General features: G+C 42.2%; 1 protein-coding gene and 1 pseudogene across 1 annotated transcript; both read left to right on the top strand.

Moving 5' to 3' along the window:
- The first annotated feature begins 11,824 nt into the window (after nucleotides 1-11,824).
- On the top strand, nucleotides 11,825-12,752 carry LOC140359080 (olfactory receptor 52E4-like; annotated as a pseudogene).
- Nucleotides 12,753-15,961: 3,209 nt separating this feature from the next.
- On the top strand, nucleotides 15,962-16,882 carry LOC140359081 (olfactory receptor 51E1-like). The gene has a single exon (XM_072443955.1). It carries the CDS (start codon nucleotides 15,962-15,964, stop codon nucleotides 16,880-16,882), a length of 921 nt encoding a protein of 306 aa, XP_072300056.1.
- The last annotated feature ends 3,427 nt before the right edge of the window (nucleotides 16,883-20,309 follow it).

The following is a 20,309-nucleotide window of genomic DNA, read 5'->3' on the forward strand; positions in this document are numbered from 1 at the left end:
GGCAGATAACCCTAACCCTAAACCCTAATCCTAAAACATGGCAGATAACCCTAACCCTAAAACATAGTAGATAACCCTAACCCTAACCCATGGCAGATAACCATAACCCTAAAACATGGCGGATAACCCTAACCCTAATCCTAAAACATTGCAAATAACCCTAACCCTAAAACATGGCAGATAACCCTAATCCATGTCAGATAGCCCTAACCCTAATCCTACATCATGGAAGATAACCCTAACCCTAAAGATAACCCTACCTCAACCCTAATCCTAATCTAACCTAACCCTGACCCTAACCCTAAACCTAACCCTAACCCCAACCCCCTAACCCTAACCCCCTAACCCTAACCTTAACCCTTCAGCAGAATCTACAAGTAATAAAGAAAAATAATGGAAAATAATACACACATATATACACACAATACAGTCGTTTTGTCTAAAATAATCAATCTGTAGGCTCATATTGATTTGGATTAAATTCAATTAAGAGAAATTTCTGTTTACTGTTGAAATGACTATTAAAACTAACAAAAGTTATGAGCATCAGTAAAGATGTGTCCATAACAAGCGTGACATAATGTCTACCCTGGAGGGATCGTCCCCCGTGTCTTGGCCTCACAGTAAACAAGTTCAATAAGACGGTGGTCATTAGTCCACTGACTCAGAGCGGTCCCACAACACTCAGGACAAGTCCCAGGACAGCAATTTATTCTGGACACAAAGGGAATATTATTGCATCACAATAAACCATTCTCAGTTTCATCATATTGTTTTTGTACTGGGTATAAACTACTAAAATAAACTGTATTTTCCTTTTAAAGTGTGGCAGAAGCACTCAAGTGTCAGACAAGGCCTAAAGATTTTGAAAAGACTATATATTTATCAAAATAATAATAATAATAAATAAATCCCCCATTATAAACCCCATTATATAACTTTTTTATTTGGAGCAAAGAAATTAAGACTTTGTAAATTCTGGCACCTAATACTATTTCAGTCTCTTGCTGTGTATTATGATAATGATATGGTGTTATTATGACCTGTAGGTGTCAGAGGGACAGAACTCAGCTGGTCAAGCAGGTAGTTTATTAATGTAAACCAGAGCTCCTCACCTTGCTCTAAAGTCACTTACGGTGTGCCACAGGGTTCAGTACTTGGTCCAGTTCTGTTTACTCTTTATGCTGCCGTTACATAACATTATCAGAAAGCATGGCATTAAATTCCACTGCTATGCAGATGACACTTAGCTGTATTTATCAATGAAACCTGATCAGATCGATCAAGTAGACAGACTTGGTGCGTGTGTGAAAGATACAAAAACCTGGATGACACTTAACTACCTGCTTCTCAATCCTGAAAAAAACCCTAACCCTCGGAGTCTTATTTGACCAGGAGCTCTCATTTAAAGCACATATAAATCAAGCCTGTAAAACAGCCTATTATAATATAGCTAAAATCATAAGAATCCTGCATAAAACTTATGCTAATAAACGTCAGACAATCTTAACAATCCTAATTTCCAACTGTCCAGGTGGTATATTTTAGGATCAGACTGTCACTCTGAAAGTGCTCTTGAAAGCTTATTGTCCAGTGCAGACGGCCTGTGGACGAGGAAGCTTAGATGTAAATATCCACAAAAGTTGTTGTAGATAGGGATCAAAACCATAGCGTCTGTCTTCTTGAAGTATCACTACATTATTTTATGTGCATTCTTTGTTTATGCATCCCTTGTTCTTCTTCTTTGGGATTAGGTGGGTCAAACAATAAGTTTAAGGCTGTGGCTGCAGAGCCGTGGCGCGGTCAAATGGCCCAGCAGTTTCAGGAACCGCGGCACTGCCATATAGCCCATGGCTAACCCTAACCTTAACCTTAACCCTAACCCTAACCCTAACCTTAACCCGGCGCGGTCTAAAACGGACCGCAGCAGTTTCAGGAGCCGCGGCACAAAATAACATGGCAGTTTCGGCCGCGCGCCGCGGCTCTGAAGACACTCCCTTATTTTAAAGTCAAAGTTTTGCAGCAGAGGTGTGGTTTCGTCAGCTCAAAGTGCCGCCATAGCCCGGAAGTCCACGATAAAAAATTAAAAAGTGCAATATATTGTCACAGAAAATATCGCATTAAACGATAATATTGAAACTACTTACACAAACTACTTACACAATCGTCATAAGGCGCTGGTACAGCTGGCAGCCCGGTGTAAACGCTCTCTCTTCTTTCTCACACTTATTGTGCTTTATCTCCTATATTTTGTAAATATAATTAGTATATTTTAACTATTTTACTGTACGATAGGGACACGCGCTGGAATAGTTTTTTAATTCAACTGTTTTTGCCTTTTTTCGGCTGGATTTGTGCGTTTTTCGTTGCGTCCGTTGTGTTGTTGTGACGTGAGCTAGCTCCGAGCGAGCCCACCAGCCCACCAGCCCCCCCCCGCGCCCTCCGGCCGCGCTAAAGTACGGCGTGTCGTCGGTACACGTTTATATACACGTTTATATGAAAGAGGAACTTCACGAACGATCGGGACACGCACTGGAATCGCTTTAAATTAACTTGTTTTGACTTTATTCGGCTGGATTGAGTGTTTGTCGTGTCGTTGCGATGTGTCTTGGCTCTGAGTCCCCCGGCGCCGGCCGGGGGGCGGGGCCGGAGCCGGGTTAGTACCGCGTTTACACAACGGAGGAACTCATGAAACTGCGGAGAACTGTCGTCTTACCCGGAGATCGTCACGTTATCCCGGCGGACATCCTAAGGAAAACGCAACGAAGCAGACGGGCTGGACGTAAACTCCGAGAGAAGAGAGGAGAAAACAGGAAGTCGGTTCCCGCCGTAGTCATGGGTAACGTGAGGTCCCTTCAAAATAAAATGACGGAAATAGCAAGCCTCATGCGGTCCCAGAGGATTTATAGGGACAGCAGCGTCTTGATTTTCACAGAGACCTGGTTAACAGCAGAAATGCCAGACTCTATTGTAGGTTTGGACAATTTTCATCTGCTGCGGGCGGACAGAACTAGAGAATCCGGGAAGAAAAGAGGAGGCGGTCTGGCGGTGTATGTGAACACGAGCTGGTCCAAACCCGAACACTGCACAGTGAGGGAGCAGCTATGTAACAAGGATATTGAACTATTAGCTATTGGCATGAGGCCATACCATCTGCCCCGGGAGTTCTCACATGTGATTTTAATCGCAGTCTATGTGACCCCGTCTGCCAATGCTGAAAATGCTTGTGAAGCACTGCTCTCCTGCACTTGTAGGCTGCAAACACAGCATCCACAGGCTCTCTTCCTCATCTCTGGTGACTTTAACCACGCTTCTCCCTCTTCTGTCCTACCAACATACACCCAGTATGTTACCTGCCCCACCAGAGAGAATAGAACATTGGACTTGTTTTTTGCCAACACCAAGGAGGCTTATTCCTCTTCCCCCCTCCCTCCCCTGGGCAGCTCGGACCACAACCTTGTACATCTGAGGCCTGTGTATGAACCCATCGTGCGCAGGCAGCCTGTGGTGTCCCGTGAGGTGAGGATGTGGTCTGCTGAGAGCGAGGAGGCTCTGAGGGACTGCTTCAGCACCACTGTCTGGACTGAGCTTTATGACCCACATGGGGAGGACATCAACACCATCACAGAGTGCATCACGGACTACATCAACTTCTGTTTTGAGAACATTGTTCCCTCCCGGACGGTGCGGTGTTTTCCAAACAACAAGCCATGGATTAACCGTGAACTGAAGGCTCTGCTGAAGGAGAAGAAGATAGCCTTCAGGTCAGGGAACAAGGAGGAGCTGAGGACTGTGCAGAAGGAGCTGAGGAGGAAGATCAGGCAGGCTGAGGCCGGCTACAAGAGGAGGATGGAGGAGCAGCTGCAGCAAAAGAACATTCAGGGAGTGTGGAGGAGCCTGAAAACCATCTCGGGCTTCAAAATCCCCCCTGCCCAGACAGAGGGGGATCTACAGTGGGTGAATGATTTAAATGCTCACTTCTTGAGGTTTGATCGGTCACCCGCCCCTCCCCCTGCACAGCTGCATGCTCCCTCTTCCACAGCTGGACAATGCCCTGCATCTGTTCCTCTTCGCTTATCTGCCCCGGACCATCAGCTTCCCACTTCGCCTGGACTCACCCATCCCCCCAGCACACGGTCCCCCTGCCAACCACTGACTGTCACAGCAGCACAGGTGAGGAGTGAGCTGAAGAGGATTAAAGTGAGGAAGGCAGCAGGACCTGATGGCATCAGCCCCAGGCTCCTTAAGTCCTGCGCAGATGAACTGTGTGGAGTTATGGAGCATGTCTTCAACATGAGCCTGAAGCTGAGGGTGGTACCACAGGTCTGGAAGACCTCCTGTCTGGTACCTGTGCCTAAGACACCGCGCCCCAAAGACCTCAACAGCTTCAGGCCAGTGGCTCTCACGTCCCACCTGATGAAGACACTGGAGCGGCTAGTCCTGGACCACCTCCGCTCCACCGTGAGCTCAGCCATGGACCCGCTGCAGTTTGCATATCGGTCTGGCATCGGAGTGGAGGACGCCGTCATCTCCCTGCTGCACCGCTCTCTCTCTCACCTGGAAAAGCCTGGCAGCTCTGTGAGGATCCTTGTCATGGAATTAGACATACACCCGATGCTATTCCTTAACACATTGAGAACACAATTCAACTTAGAATATTAAACGACACAGAAACATCAGACATTTGTGTGGCATGCATGGGAGAAAACGCGGGGACTGTGTCAGCCAGGCCGTTGTAAGGAGCCTGGCTGACCCTCCTGCGTCTCACCCCCGCGTCTCACCCCGTTTTTTCTCATGCTGGTTGGTTTTATTAGATATTCTGGAATAGGCGGGTCACATTTCTCATTGGTCAGCCTCACATCAAGGCACTTGGTATTTTTCCGTAGAGATCAAGCCTTGGGTAAACATTACCCAGACTCCTCTGGGTTATCAACCCCCCCTCGGGTAAACATCCTTTGGCCATCTTTACGACCCCTTCACAAATGCAGTTTGTCAAACACCCGTTCTTCTCTTAGACTAATGATGCAGATAAAATATCACTATTATGCAGATAAAATACATCACAGAAATATAATCATATATTCACATTTTATCACATTTCCCTCCTGTTTATCAAAGCATTAGTCACTGTCTCATATGCCAAACACATTATTCTTTTCAGTTTTCAACATGTCTTTCATATTGGTGTTAAAATGACACTTTTACACACAAAAAGTTTATGCACATTTCTCAACATTGAACACACTTCTTTTCTCTCGGCCCACAACATTTCTACAGCATTACTGTCCTAAATTTTGAGTCAGATTGGTCAATCTCTGTAATTTGACGAACAGACAATTTATCTTGTCTATAATTTGGTGCGGTGTGATGGGAAATATAGAAGTACAAGCGGAAAGCCCTTAAACCCGCTGCTCTCTGGTCAGTCAGTTTGACTCGTCAGGGACCTCTGGACACCCCAATAGAATCAAATACGTAGTATCAGGTGCTACTGGGACCAGATTGTCCACTAACCTCTCGACCTTGACCCTGCGGTATGGTTCTGGGTGATGCTGGTCTTTGTTATGACCATGGCTGGCCACAAAAGGGATACATAGGCACAACGTCCCACAAGTGTCCCCACATCACCATACGTCCTCTCTTGGTTTCTTAAGAGACCTCCTCCCGCTGCTCGCTTTGCTCACACCTATGATACATATGAACTGGTGCATTTCCCATCTCAATTCATAATCTCATTAACATTACATGTAGTTATGTTGTAGCAGATAAAAAACTCTCTTAGTTAGTGCAAACAACTGTGGCTGTATAATATGCCATTGTGTTTCTTCAGCCTCTGTCATGTCAATTATACATTGTACATTATTACACATCATGCATTTCATAACCTTTCATGTTGATCACTTATTTTCTTCCCTCTATTCCAGGTCTGTGTATGTTTCATTTCCCGGTAAACACAGTTGTGTATGTTGATCGATTGTCCCGATTGTCCCGATTGTCCCGATTGTCCCGATTGTCCGGTGCATAATACAGGTGTTCAGCACCCATATTACCGTCATCACTGTGATGATGATAACTGTTGATTCTTTTTCACAGAGTATGGTACTCTGCGCACCGTAGCCTCTGTCTCTCGTTCATCGTAGCAGAGTATCGTACTTTGCGTACTGTAGAATCTCTGTCTGTTGTCTCTGCATACAAAAACGAAGAATACAAACGAAGTCCTGCGTCTGCGATGTTATGGATCTGGTGCTGTGTTGTCCAGACATTTCTCTCACTTTCCCATGAGAGCACCCATGTTCTCGTCCCTCCAATGGTCGGTGTGAGGACGACACGGTGTGGCTCCGTCCACTGGCTGTCCCACTTGGATTGTCTCTGTAAACACCACATCTCCAACACGTTCTCTGTGGTGATAAACAAAGTCTTTTCGACAATTCAGTGCATTTCAAACAGTTTTCTTGTTTGCAATTTTTTTTTAGTAATTATTGATTCGGAATATTTGTTTACACGTACATATCCCTCCTTTTTGAGATATGGAATTCCCATTTCTCAAACTTCTACATAATTCTACATTTAACCAAAATTCAATAATCCAGATAGTTTACAACTTTCACTAATCCAAGATGTAATCAAGGAAGAGATGGAATTGCGTCTGTCTTCCACTCCGCAATGTCACCTCTTGACCTTTCACAGTTCAGTGGTCACATCCCTGGCTGAGCCCCCCCTTCCACGGCACTGGGCCCCCACCCTGTGTGTCCAATCAGTCTATGTGTGTAATCTTACACTGCCAAACCTGTAACTTGTAAATCTGTTTTACCACCATTTGTTTCAAACTCCAAATGTTTCAAACTCTAAATGTTTCAAACTCTAAAAGTTTCAAACTCTAAATGTCTCAAACTCTAAATGTCTCAAACTCTAAATGTTTGGTCTCCACGTGTGCGCGCGCATGTATGTGTGTGTATGTATGTGCAATACAAATACATCAAACAATAATAATTATCTCAATAATTCCCCCGTTGAGCTGGCCTTAAGGGTCAGTTCACAACTAAGAATTCTTCACATAATTAATAATTTCACATCTCCTCTGTGGTGTGGCCTGAATAAAGTCACCCATCTAATGTAATATGTGCTAATCTTCTATATGTGCTTCAGGTGAGTTTCAAACTCAATCTCTCACACCTGCTCGTGTGGTGCTTTACAAACATTGTGTATTAGTTTGTTCTAGCAAGTCTATATGTGTATAACAATCAAAATGATCCTAAACCTTCCCCTTGTACATAAGGCACATCATTTTATCAGTCTAGCCATCTCTTGCCTCCGTCCTGAGTCCTATAATGTTTAAGTCCTGTTATCACTGGTTTTCATAACTTCTATAACGTCTAAATTTAGATGATATTGTCTAATTTAAATCTATTCAATTCTTGATTGAATCTCAACAATCCTTCAGGTATTTACTTTAGAATGTCAAATTCTTTCCCTGTTAATTTTAACTTTTCCTATTACCCATCACGTCAACCCCCCCTGAGGTGGTGTTACTGTTAATTGTCACTGATACGTAAAGATAACGGACATCTTGTCCATCCTGTCCTCTTGCTAATCTGCTTTCTCCCTTCTCCTGTTTAGTTTGCGCTATCTTCAGGTAATCCGCCGGCCTCGTAAAATGTGCCCTTGCCCTGCCCCAAACTCCCCCTTCTGCTCCTTCTTGCACTCTGGCCATTATCGTAGCCCCATCCCCCGGTACATCATTATATGGTCTAGCTACTCCTGCATTAAACGGATCCCAATTCCCATTTAATTGTATCCAATGAAGGCCCAGAAGTTGCATTAGGACCTGTTGTATTTCTGCCTCATTTAGTCTGTACTGTGTTATCAGGAGTGATAATTCATTAAGACATCTATCAATGTGTACATTTCGTTTCGTTACTCCTTCTAGAGCGGCCTTAACGTCACCTAAAGTCCATGACCTATACACGTATGTCGTCCCTCCCGCCCCGTCTGGGACTTCAATTGCTGGATATGCCTCTGCTGTTGAATATTCCTCACAGTATCTTTGAGGTTTCTTTAAACTTTCACGATCCCGCAACACTCTGCTCGATCCTTCCTTAAATGGATCAGCCTGCACTAATTTTGCTCCCTCTGGGGCATAATCTACGGGAACACTTAACGTAGGTAGTGCTGGATACAATTTTGATACTGGCTTTGGGTAAGTATTATATGGAGGAGGACTTTGTTCTACCGGTAATTTTGCTTCCCAATTTTGAGCTCTTTTCTGTTGTCTAAAAGTTGACACACTCTCTTCGTCATGTGAATGTGCCTCTACTGCTTCCTGGATTTCCCCTGGTCCTGGTCCTGCCTCCTCCCCCGGCACCAGCAGTGGGGGTCGTCGCTGCGGCCAATTTTCCCCAATATTATCTTCTTTTCTAGCAACTGCAAAAATACCGGTTCTTTTTTCCAGTATTTCCTTTCTTTCTGCTCGTGATCTGGATTCTTTTAACCAGGCCTGAGCGGCTATTATCTGTTTTCCTGGGTTTTGTTTAGTTCTTCCCTTCATGCCATCATGAGTTATCAACCCTCCCATTAATCTTTCTGTCGCTTCTACTCCTAAAGTCCCATTAAACCCGTATTTCTTCCTCCATTTTTGGAGAAATTTTACGAATAACGCCTTGTGACCCTTGTATGATTAATTGTGATTCTCACACCTGTTAGTGAATCACTTATTAATCCTCATTCACACATTCACACTTCCTTACTTACCACGCCCGTGCACAGCGCTTACATTCACACATATTTCCTCAGTAATATTAAACTGGGTATTTCCTCAGTAATACCTAAACTGCATATTTCCTCAGTAATATGAAACTGGGTATTTCCTCAGTAATACCTAACTGCCTTGCTTATGTGAGAAACTTATCTCGTCCATAAGCCTACAATATTTCCTCAGTAATATGAAACTGGGTATTTCCTCAGTAATACCTAACTGCCTAAAATATTTCCTCAGTAATATGAAACTGGGTATTTCCTCAGTAATACCTAACTGCGCATAAAAGCATACAATATTTTTCCAGTAAATATCAAACTAAATGCATAAAACGTTTTATGGCTAACTCTTTTTCACACACAATTTTTCTGACCTCTTTGTCGTCTGTTCTCCGCTGACTCGAAACGACGGGCTGTCCTCGCGGAGAATGAGGTGCGATGGGCGGCCACGGGAAAAGTGGACTTCTTTCAGCTGTGCACAGACTTCACCGATTCACCCGTCAATCTCCGCGAAGGGCAGCTGGTCGTCCGGCTCGATAGGACCACTAAAATGTCAAGAAATTACACATGAATCAATGCTATTACTTAACAGTCAGAGAACATAATTCAACTTAGAATATTAAACGACACAGAAACGTCAGTCTTTTGTGTGGCTTGCAAGGGAGAGGAAGGCTTAGCCAAGTCAAGATGTTGTAAGCAACCTGAACGACTTTCCAAAATCACTCTCAGCGTTCCTCCCTCTTACAAGTCATTTTATTAAAATCACACATAAAAAGGAGGCGGGTCACATTTCTCATTGGTCAGCCTCACATCAAGGCACTTGGTATTTTTCCGTAGAGATCAAGCCTTGGGTAAACATTACCCAGACTCCTCTGGGTTATCAACCCCCCCTCGGGTAAACATCCTTTGGCCATCTTTACGACCCCTTCACAAATGCAGTTTGTCAAACACCCGTTCTTCTCTTAGACTAATGATGCAGATAAAATATCACTATTATGCAGATAAAATACATCACAGAAATATAATCATATATTCACATTTTATCACAATCCTGTTCTTCGATCTCTCCAGTGCCTTCAACACCATCCAGCCGCTGCTCCTGAGGGACAAGCTGGAGACGGCTGGTGTGGAGTATGACCTGGCAGAGTGGATCCTAGACTACCTCACAGACCGACCCCAGTTTGTGAGAGCCCGGAACTGTGTGTCTGACACTCGGACCTGCAGTGTGGGGGCGCCCTAAGGCACTGTCCTCGCGCCCTTTCTCTTCACCCTTTACACTGCAGACTTCAGACATGACACGGACAGCTGTGTCCTGCAGAAGTTCTCTGACGACTCTGCCATCATCGGACTCATCACGGACGACGATGACGCGGAATACAGAGGACTGGCGCAGGACTTTGTGGACTGGTGTCAGCGGAACCACCTCCTCATCAACGCGGGGAAGACCAAGGAGATGGTGGTGGATTTCCGCAGACACCACCCCACTGCCCCCTCACCAGTGAACATCCAGGGACGGGACATTGAGAGAGTGGACTCATACAAGTACCTGGGTGTTCATCTGAACCACAAACTGGACTGGACTCATAACACAGACGCACTGTACAGGAAGAGCCAGAGTCGGCTCTACCTCCTGAGGAGACTCAGGTCTTTTGGAGTGACAGGGCCACTCCTGAAGACCTTCTACGACTCTGTGGTGGCATCAGCTCCTGTAGGTGTGGCCTGCTGGAGCAGCAGCATCACAGAGAGGGAGAGGAGGAAGCTGGACAGAGTCATCAAGAAGTCCAGCTCCGTCCTGGGCTGTGCTCTGGACTCGGTGCAGGAGGTGGGGGACATGAGGGTCCTGGCTAGATTCACATCTATGCTGGACCATGAGTGTCACCCCCTGCAGGACACTCTCTCTGCTCTGGAGAGCAGCTTCAGTGAGAGACTGATCCACCCTCGATGTGCGAAGGAAAGGTTCCGTAGGTCTTTCCTTCCTGCTGCTGTCAGACTTTATAACAAACACTGTTAGTACTGAACACTCGCAATACTGACCTAACCTAATACTGATGTGCAACTCTGTCATATGTGCAATTGCTGTTGGAATTCATGTGCAATTCATGTGAAATTCATGTGCAATCTATGTGCTGTCGTGACACATATTCATGTGCAATTACTGTCGTGATCACATGCAATGGTATTTATGTATTTATTTATTTATTTGTCTATGGGAGTGTTTATTTATTTATAGGAGATCTTCTACTGAAAGTGTTTTTCAGACTTCCTATAAGTGATCTGTTCTTCTGTATCTACCTCTGTATCTACCTGCGTTGCACCAATGAAATTTCCCCATGTGGGACAATAAAGGAATATCTTATCAATAACCTAAAAGCAGGATCATCTCAGTAAAGCCTATTCTAAATTAATCTGAATTAAAAAGAGCAATAGAAATATAAAGAGCTGAATGAAATATTTAGTTATTTTCATTAATGAGATAAACACACAATAAATATTGACCCCCAAACAATATTGTCCCTGCTTTCATACATTGAACGATAAGTTGACAAAATGATCATCGTGACAGGCCTTACCAATCATAACATCAAAAACAAGATAAAACATTGATAAGAACTCCCATCACAATAGGATACATGAAAAAAATCTAAATTATGTATCTTTTATTTCAGTCACAAATATAAAAAGAAGCACACAGGAAGATAAACTAAGTAATAAAAAATCCACTCTCATCAACAAAATCAAACTCTTCTACTCCGATAAAAGTGTCACAACCCCAAACGTCAATGAAATTTGGCGTTATAGCAGGGCAGTTTCGACATTCATACATAAAATAGTTGTATAGTCAAGACTCAAGGATATTTTTTTTCAAAAGGAAAATGCCCCAGGAGAAATGAGCCTATGATGAAACGTTGACAGCGTTATAACATAAAAGAGAGCATCAGCTTCAATTAGAGTCCGTTTAGGGCGGCTATTTGATAACTTTGACTACATGCCTGCTGAAACCTCTGCGTATTCCTCACAATGAACATGTATGAGATAATAATTTGATTTTTGGGTTTTGTTTAACTTTAAATGTGTGATGGAAAACGGCACCGTCGTCTTCCATTTCAACTTCACTATGTTCCTTAATATTGGGCACTATCGCTACCCCGCCTTTGTCTTCTGCCTGTTGCTCTATTGCTTTATCATGTTTGCTAATCTGGTCCTCATCATTGTTATTTCTTGTGAGAAGTCTCTCCACGAGCCGATGTACATATTTATCGCTTGTTTATCTGTCAATGCTCTGTACGGTTCGGCTGGATTCTTCCCCAGGTTTTTAATGGATCTGCTTTCGGACACACCTCATCTCACGACCAGCTTGTTTCATTCAGCTTTACATCATCTATACGTTCGCCTCTTATGAATTGACGTTACTGGGCGTCATGGCGTACGATAGATATGTAGCCGTGTGCCATCCTTTGCACTATCACCGGAAAATGACTGTAAAAACTGTAATGGTTTTGGCCGCGGTGGCGTTCATATACCCGGCGTTTTCGATTTCATCTTGTCTTTTCCTCTCGATGCAGCTTCCGCTTTGTGGCAATAAAATCAACAAAGTTTTCTGCGCCAACTGGAACATAGTGAAGTTGTCCTGCGTGTCCACGGTGACTAATAACATTTGGGGGATGCTCGTTTCGATAAGTACAGTCTTTTGTCCACTTTTCTTTGTCCTCTACACGTATTTACGAATAGTTTTGGTTTGTTGGAAAAGCTCGTCTGAATTTAAATTGAAGGTTTTACAAACTTGCTTGCCGCACATTGTGTCTTTTGCGACTTATTCAATCACAGTGTTTTGTGATGTGGTACTGAGCCGCATCGATCTTGAAAAGGTTAATCCGATCCTAGCGGCCATCTTGTCACTGGAGTTTGTGATTATTACGCCTATTCTGAATCCTCTGGTGTACGGACTGAAGTTACCAGCAATAAGGAAGCAAATATTTAGGATTTTCTTAACAGATAAAGCATAACTTAAGAATGCATTGGTTTGGAAATGAAAAATCATAAATGATTGCATAAAGTATTGTCAATGTTCTTGATATGATTTTAACATTTGTTCAGTGTATATTCTGTTTTTGCTTACAACTTTTATATCCAAGCTATATTTGATTGTGTATTAGTAATAGGATTACTATATATATATTTATAAGTATATTGTATGTTGTCTGCAACTTTAACCTTTATGTGACCTAAATGTATTATTTTAACAATAATTAATAAACATCTAAAACTGCTCTGTTCAGAAATGTGTCTGCATACTTGACATACTTTCAATTGTCCAAATGATAGTGTCAAAAAGTTAAATTGATTTTGATCACTTTTCATAGATACAGTATATATATATTAACCTCTTTGTAGAGCCTGTAAGATGTTATGGTTTAAGGACAGTCACAGATGAACAAGCTATACACTACTTTATGAAATTATGCTTGTTGATTCCCACTATTTACTTAACTTACCTTAACATTTTGGGTGATGCCAGATTTGAATATCAACTCTGCAAATTGTTATAAATTCTCCCCTGTAAGCTTGTGATCTCTAAACAATGATTAGGGTTAAGTACAGTAGCTTAACGTTATTGCTTTGCCTGAAATATTCCACAATAAGGGCATTGACTGGGTATTAGGTATTTCCCTGGATATTTTTATCATGCCAAAAATATGCCTTGATAAGAATGCATTTCATATTGACAGCAAGGTCGCCGCGCCAAAGATCTGACCTGTAACATGGCCTGGTGGCGTTTAATGCCATACTGTGAAATATTTCAGACAAAGCAATAACAACACCATGGAAAAGAACTGGGAGTGCACTACCTCCAGAAAGGTGAAGTCGTGCAGAGTACCTGAGTTTTCTATCTTAAAAACATGAAAAACCTTGTTAATGTTAAACAGTTTGCAGCAGTCCAGAGTTACAACTCACTTTCCTAACACATCCTTTGCATCCTAATTATTAACTAAAACGAGTTTACAAGCGCTTTTCACATCTCTTAGTTGCCAGAGCTACTATCTAGCATGCTAACAGCCCACTTCCTGGTTCTCGGACACTTTGTAATAGATGCCTCCGGTCATAGATGTCTTCGGTCATATATGTCTCATAGACGTCTCCGGTCATAGACGTCTCCGGTCATAGACGTCTCCGGTCATAGACGTCTTCGGTCATAGATGTCTGTGGCCATACATATCTGCGGTCATGTATGTCTCCGGTCATATATGTCTTTGGTCATAGTTGTCTGTGGTCATAGATGTCTGTGGCCATACATATCTGCGGTCATGTATGTCTCCGGTCATATATGTCTTTGGTCATAGTTGTCTGTGGTCATAGATGTCTGCGGTCATAGATGTCTCATAGACGTCTCCGGTCATAGACGTCTCCGGTCATAGACGTCTTCGGTCATAGATGTCTGTGGCCATACATATCTGCGGTCATGTATGTCTCCGGTCATATATGTCTTTGGTCATAGTTGTCTGTGGTCATAGATGTCTGTGGCCATACATATCTGCGGTCATGTATGTCTCCGGTCATATATGTCTTTGGTCATAGTTGTCTGTGGTCATAGATGTCTGCGGTCATAGATGTCTCATAGACGTCTCCGGTCATAGACGTCTCCGGTCATAGACGTCTCCGGTCATAGATGCCTCCGGTCATAGATGTCTTCGGTCATATATGTCTCATAGACGTCTCCGGTCATAGACGTCTCCGGTCATAGACGTCTCCGGTCATAGACGTCTTCGGTCATAGAGGTCTGTGGCCATACATATCTGCGGTCATGTATGTCTCCGGTCATATATGTCTTTGGTCATAGTTGTCTGCGGTCATAGATGTCTGCGGTCATAGATGTCTGCGGTCATTAAGGTCTCCGGTCATAGATGTCTGCAGTCTTATATGTCTCCGGTCATAGATGTCTGCGGTCAAAGACGTCTGCGGTCATATATGTCTGCGGTCATAGATGTCTCCGGTCATAGATGTCTGCGGTCATAGATGTCTCCGGTCATAGATGTCTCCGGTCATATATGTCCGCGGTCATAGATGTCCGCGGTCATAGATGTCCTCGGTCATAGATGTCTGCGGTCATATATGTCTGCGGTCATAGATGTCTGCGGTCATATATGTCTGCGGTCATAGATGTCTGCGGTCATAGATGTCTGCGGTCATAGATGTCTGCGGTCATAGATGTCTGCGGTCATATATGTCCGCGGTCATATATGTCTGCGGTCATAGATGTCTGCGGTCATAGATGTCTGCGGTCATAGATGTCTGCGGTCATATATGTCCGCGGTCATATATGTCTTTGGTCATAGATGTCTGCGGTCATATATGTCTGCGGTCATAGATGTCTGCGGTCATAGATGTCTGCGGTCATATATGTCCGCGGTCATATATGTCTTTGGTCATAGATGTCTGCGGTCATATATGTCTGCGGTCATATATGTCTGCGGTCATAGATGTCTGCGGTCATAGATGTCTGCGGTCATAGATGTCTGCGGTCATATATGTCCGCGGTCATATATGTCTTTGGTCATAGATGTCTGCGGTCATAGATGTCTGCGGTCATAGATGTCTGCGGTCATATATGTCCGCGGTCATAGATGTCTGCGGTCATAGATGTCTGCGGTCATAGATGTCTGGGGTCATAGATGTCTGCGGTCATAGATGTCTGTGGTCATATGTCTGCGGTCATAGATGTCTGTTGTCAGTGAGTGAGGTCCATGGAGACATGCCGTAATTATTAAAGGTATTTTAAAATATAAGAGTGCCTTTTCATACATTGATGTTGCCTAAACCAAAAACACGTCTTTTAGAGCTACTTTTGATGACCGCTTGGAGATCTAATTCTGAGATCCATGAAGCGTTCCTCTTTACTCTTTATAAAGAATAAAGAGGAACGAAGCCTTGCCATATACGAAGCCCTGCCATATACGAAGCCCTGCCATATTCAATGACACGTTACACACACACACACACACGCACACGCACACGCACACGCACTATAAAGGACTTGAATCCACGTCTGCTGTCCACTATCTGTGATCTGCAAGATTTATGTCTGTTAGCTGAATACAATTTTTGATATTATTTGCATACTTTTTGTGGGATTAATAGATTACTGAAAATCAAGTAAACAGAAAAAAGGAAATTCTTATGTTTTTGTCCATTGCTTGCATTGACATATATTTCATTTATGGCGGGAAACACTACCTATTTCCTGTTTTTTAACTTAACCATGTTCATGAAAATTGAAGTGTACCGTTACCCCGCCTTTGCCTTCTGCCTGTTGATCTACTGCTTTATCGTGTTTGCTAATCTGGTCCTCATCACTGTCATTTCTCGTGAGCAGTCTCTCCACGAGCCGATGTACATATTCATTGCTTGTTTATCTGTCAATGCTCTGCACGGTTCTGCTGGATTCTTCCCCAGGTTTTTAATAGATCTGCTTTCTGACACTAACCTCATCTCACGACCAGCTTGTTTCATTCAGGTGTTCATCATTTATAGTTTTATTGGCTATGACTTACATTTACTTGGAGTTATGGCGTATGATCGATATGCTGCTGTGTGCTATCCTTTACACTATCATAGGAAAATTGACTTTAAATTGGTTATAAAATTAGCAGTAGGGAGCTATATTTATCCTGTGACGACTGTTGTAGTTGTTGTTTTGCTGTCTGCCAGGCTTCCTCTATGTGACAACCAAATACATAGAGTTTACTGTGCAAACTGGAATATAGTCAAGCTCTCGTGCGTCCCGACAACTCTCAATAGCATAGTGGGGATACTTCTAACTATAAGCATTGTCTTTATCCCTCTCACATTTGTACTGTACACATATGTGAGAATCGTCATTATTTGTTGGAAAGCCTCCCCAGAATTCAAAGGTAAAATCTTCCAGAATTGCTTACCACATATTATATCTTTCACAACTTTTTCTCTTGCAGTGTTTTGTGATATTTATTTGAGTCGCTTTGACCTGGAGACAATTAATCCAATCCTAGCAGTCATTTTGTCAATGGAGGTTATTTTAATTTCTCCGATTGTTAACCCACTTGTTTATGGCCTGAAGTTACCCGAGATAAGAAAACACATTCTTAAAATGCTGTTCTGAACCCCTAATTACTCTAAATGAGATACCTGTAAAATGCATGGAAATATCTGCTACACTGTTTTATCGAGAAAATGATGATTATAAAATATAAAAATACATCAACAATATATAGTATGAATCTTTGTAGAATCTGCTCATCATTATAGCAAAGTAAAAAGTTACAGGCATATTTTAAGTAAGGTGAAAAACGTTTATTTCACAGCAGACTAATAAACAAAAGGGAAAAATATCCTCAGTGAAAACAACTGAATTATTATAATCCTAATATGAGCAGTAATTGAATATCGAGTGGGCCACTTCAGATGACCAACCACTAATAACAGACATCATCACCGACGTAAAGAGAATGAACAAAGCAAAATTAATAACATCATCACCGACGTATAGAGAATGAACAATGCAAAATTAATAATCTGTCATTTTTGAATGTCCAACAAGGCACAATATAAAATATATATAGTACATTGTTGGACATTCAAAAATACAATTATATCATAAATGTATTCTTTATAATAATTAGTAAGTCAGTGAACAGTTGAGATTACACCAAAGTACATCTCAGACGTGTTAGTGCCATATGAAACATCTCGGACTCTGAGGACCTCAGGGACCGGCCTCCTGCTGGTGCCCAGAGCCAGGACTAAACATGGACCGGCCTCCTGCTGGTGCCCAGAGCCAGGACCAGACACGGAGAATCTGCGTTCCAGGTCAATGGGGCAAAGGTCTGGAATAACCTTCCGGAATAGTGAGACAGGTCCCCACCCCGGCTGTGTTTAAATCTAAGATAAAGACTGTATTGTTTAGCCGCGCCTATGACTAAAATACTTTTACCTGGTTTTTAATATTATAAATACCATGTTAATTTGCTTCTATGTTTTTATTTATTTATTTTGACATACGCTGTTTTATATTTTTATAAACTGTATTGTGTGTTTATTTTTTAAATGTATTTTTAACATTGTAAAGCACTGTGAATTGCGCTTTGTACGAATTGTGCTCTATGAATAAATTTGAATGATTGATCAATATTAATGTATCCAATGGAATTACATTTTCTTATTTAAGATCTATCAGTTTGCAGATCGATGTTGACCTGGATTTTAATTATTTTTCTTCTCTTTTTTTTTAAACAGTAGAGTCCCATTAAGATTAAAGGCCTCTTTCTCAAAGGGAATCCTGACCACGTAAATTTTAATACAGTTACAAAATAAAAGTGAACATTAAAATAACACTGGTTATGAAAAGCAATTGCACATTATTGAGGAAGTCTTTCAGCATGGTTTTGGAGGTAGTGTGTGCTATATCGGAGGTTACTGTGGCAGTTTTGCTGATGTTTTATAGTTACTATATTGTAGTGTGTTGCAGTTGTGTGTCATGTGTTGTCTGTCGAGCAAAAATCCTTTTGCGTTTTGGGTTTCCATGCCCAGTTTTACACAGCACCCCTGACCACGAATTGTAAGCTCAGAGGCGAGCCGAGTAGAGCAGTCAGGACCAATGGAAAAAGGGCTATATATAAACCTCAATTATATCCAAAAGAATGGAACAAATAGTAACAAATTTAATTCACAATGATCAGACAAGATTTTTGGGTAAATGGCAATTGCAAGATAATATTGTATTTAAGGGGCCCGACGAAAGCCACTCCTCAGTAAAAGGCACATGACACCTAGAGTTTGCAAAAAGGCACCTGAAGGACCCTCAGACCATGAGAAACCAAAATCTCTGTTCAGATGAAACAAAGATTGAACTCTTTGGCTTGAATAGTGTAGCAACCTATAGATTACTTCTGATCATTGACATGGAGACAGAAGTGCAGGACATAAGGTTTTTACCATGGTACCATCCCTCTAACTTTGAGGAGATTTATGACGTCTGCATTTATAACAGAGGCTTCACGCTTTTAAAGTTGGTATAATATTTTCCATCAAATGACTGCTTTTGGATTAAAATGATCTCTCAGAGACATTTTCTCTCCAAAGACAAAAGCTAAAACTCAGCTAAAAAGCAGTTTTATGAAACAATCATCTGATTGCATACTTGGTCCACAAGAGGAATTTACTGTGTATGATGTTAATGTTGTTTATTTAACTGTTTTATGACTAGTCTTGTGAAAATGTTTACCATTCGAATATGTGGCCTAGTTAATGTACTAATAATTTCTGCATGGAGGAATTCCAAATCCAGATCCCATCTCAGTGTACTCACTGTGATTGGTCGAACATTGGTGCTGAAATCCATGTTCGACTGTTCTTCAAACATGCAGTCATTAAACCACTTTCGAAAAAGCCTAATCTTGATCTAATATTGGTCAATTACAGACCTATTTCTATGGCGATAGCGACAAAGCTGTTTAACTACAACTCTTTCAAGGATTTTAGAAATAGGTCTCTAGTTGACAAATAGGTCAGGATCTAGATTAGGCTTTTTCAAATGCGGTTTAATGACGGCATGTTTGAAGGACTGTGGAACATATCCACTTTCTAATGAAGTATTTATTATATTATGAATATAATCTATAAATATAGCCGCAAGCGGCAATGATCGGCCCTCGCCACGCCGCCGCCACACCGCCGCCACGCCGCAAGAGGAGGGGGCGCTAACGCGCCCCAATTGTCCTTTTATCACGCCTACTGCTGAATCTGTGACGCTGTCACATGTTCTCCCCTTTGTTTTACCATCAAAAAGCAATTTTATTTTGAATTCTTGGCAAAATGTGCGGCTTTGCCGCACAGACACCGTGACTCTTTGAATGAAAATGTGGATAACTTTTGATGGTCCTGAAGATGAGTCTCACCAAATTTCAGGTTAATAGGGCTGACGCCCTGGGAGGAGTTTGTGAAAGTCTAAAGTGTAAACATGTTCTGGCCCCATTGGAATAACATGGGAGGTTTCGGTCATCGTTACGGCAACGCCATAACAATTATGACATGGGTCTCATTGACTTTTTTGATGGGGATGCTAAAATTGAGTTGTGTGTCAAATTTCATATAATTTCGCAAAACTAAACATTTAACCTCCATATAAAATCTGTAGGGGGCGCTGTGGCGCCAAATGAATTTATTTCACTTCAAGTAGGTTTAGGGCAAAGAGTTTAACAACTGATTCTAATTTGACGCAATTCGGACTTTATCTGCGCAAACGGCAGAAATTTTAAATATGGGAGATTTCTGAAATTTTAGTTACAGTTTGCGGCTTCGCCGCACAGAGACCGTGAGAGGTATCAATGTAATTTGGATAACTTTTGATGTCCCACTCCTCAGTAGCATTTTCACCAAATTTCAGCTTTTTAGGGCCAACGCCCTGGGAGGAGTTCGTAAAAGTACGACGTTTGGAAAAACTCCGAAGTCATGTTTAGCCATTTTTGAAGCAATATGGCCGACATTTGGTTCGGGGGACGGCGTTGCCGTAATAATATTTTTTACTTCTC

The sequence above is a fragment of the Eucyclogobius newberryi genome, unplaced genomic scaffold (genome assembly GCF_026437365.1).
Source record: "Eucyclogobius newberryi isolate DKJ021-1_F unplaced genomic scaffold, fEucNew1.0.hap1 SCAF_14, whole genome shotgun sequence".
NCBI classification, from domain to species: Eukaryota; Metazoa; Chordata; class Actinopteri; order Gobiiformes; family Gobiidae; genus Eucyclogobius; species Eucyclogobius newberryi.

Coding starts and splice junctions, on each gene's coding strand:
- LOC140359081 (XM_072443955.1), top strand. CDS start 15,962: ATGGCGGGAAACACTACCTATTTCCTGTTTTTTAACTTAACCATGTTC.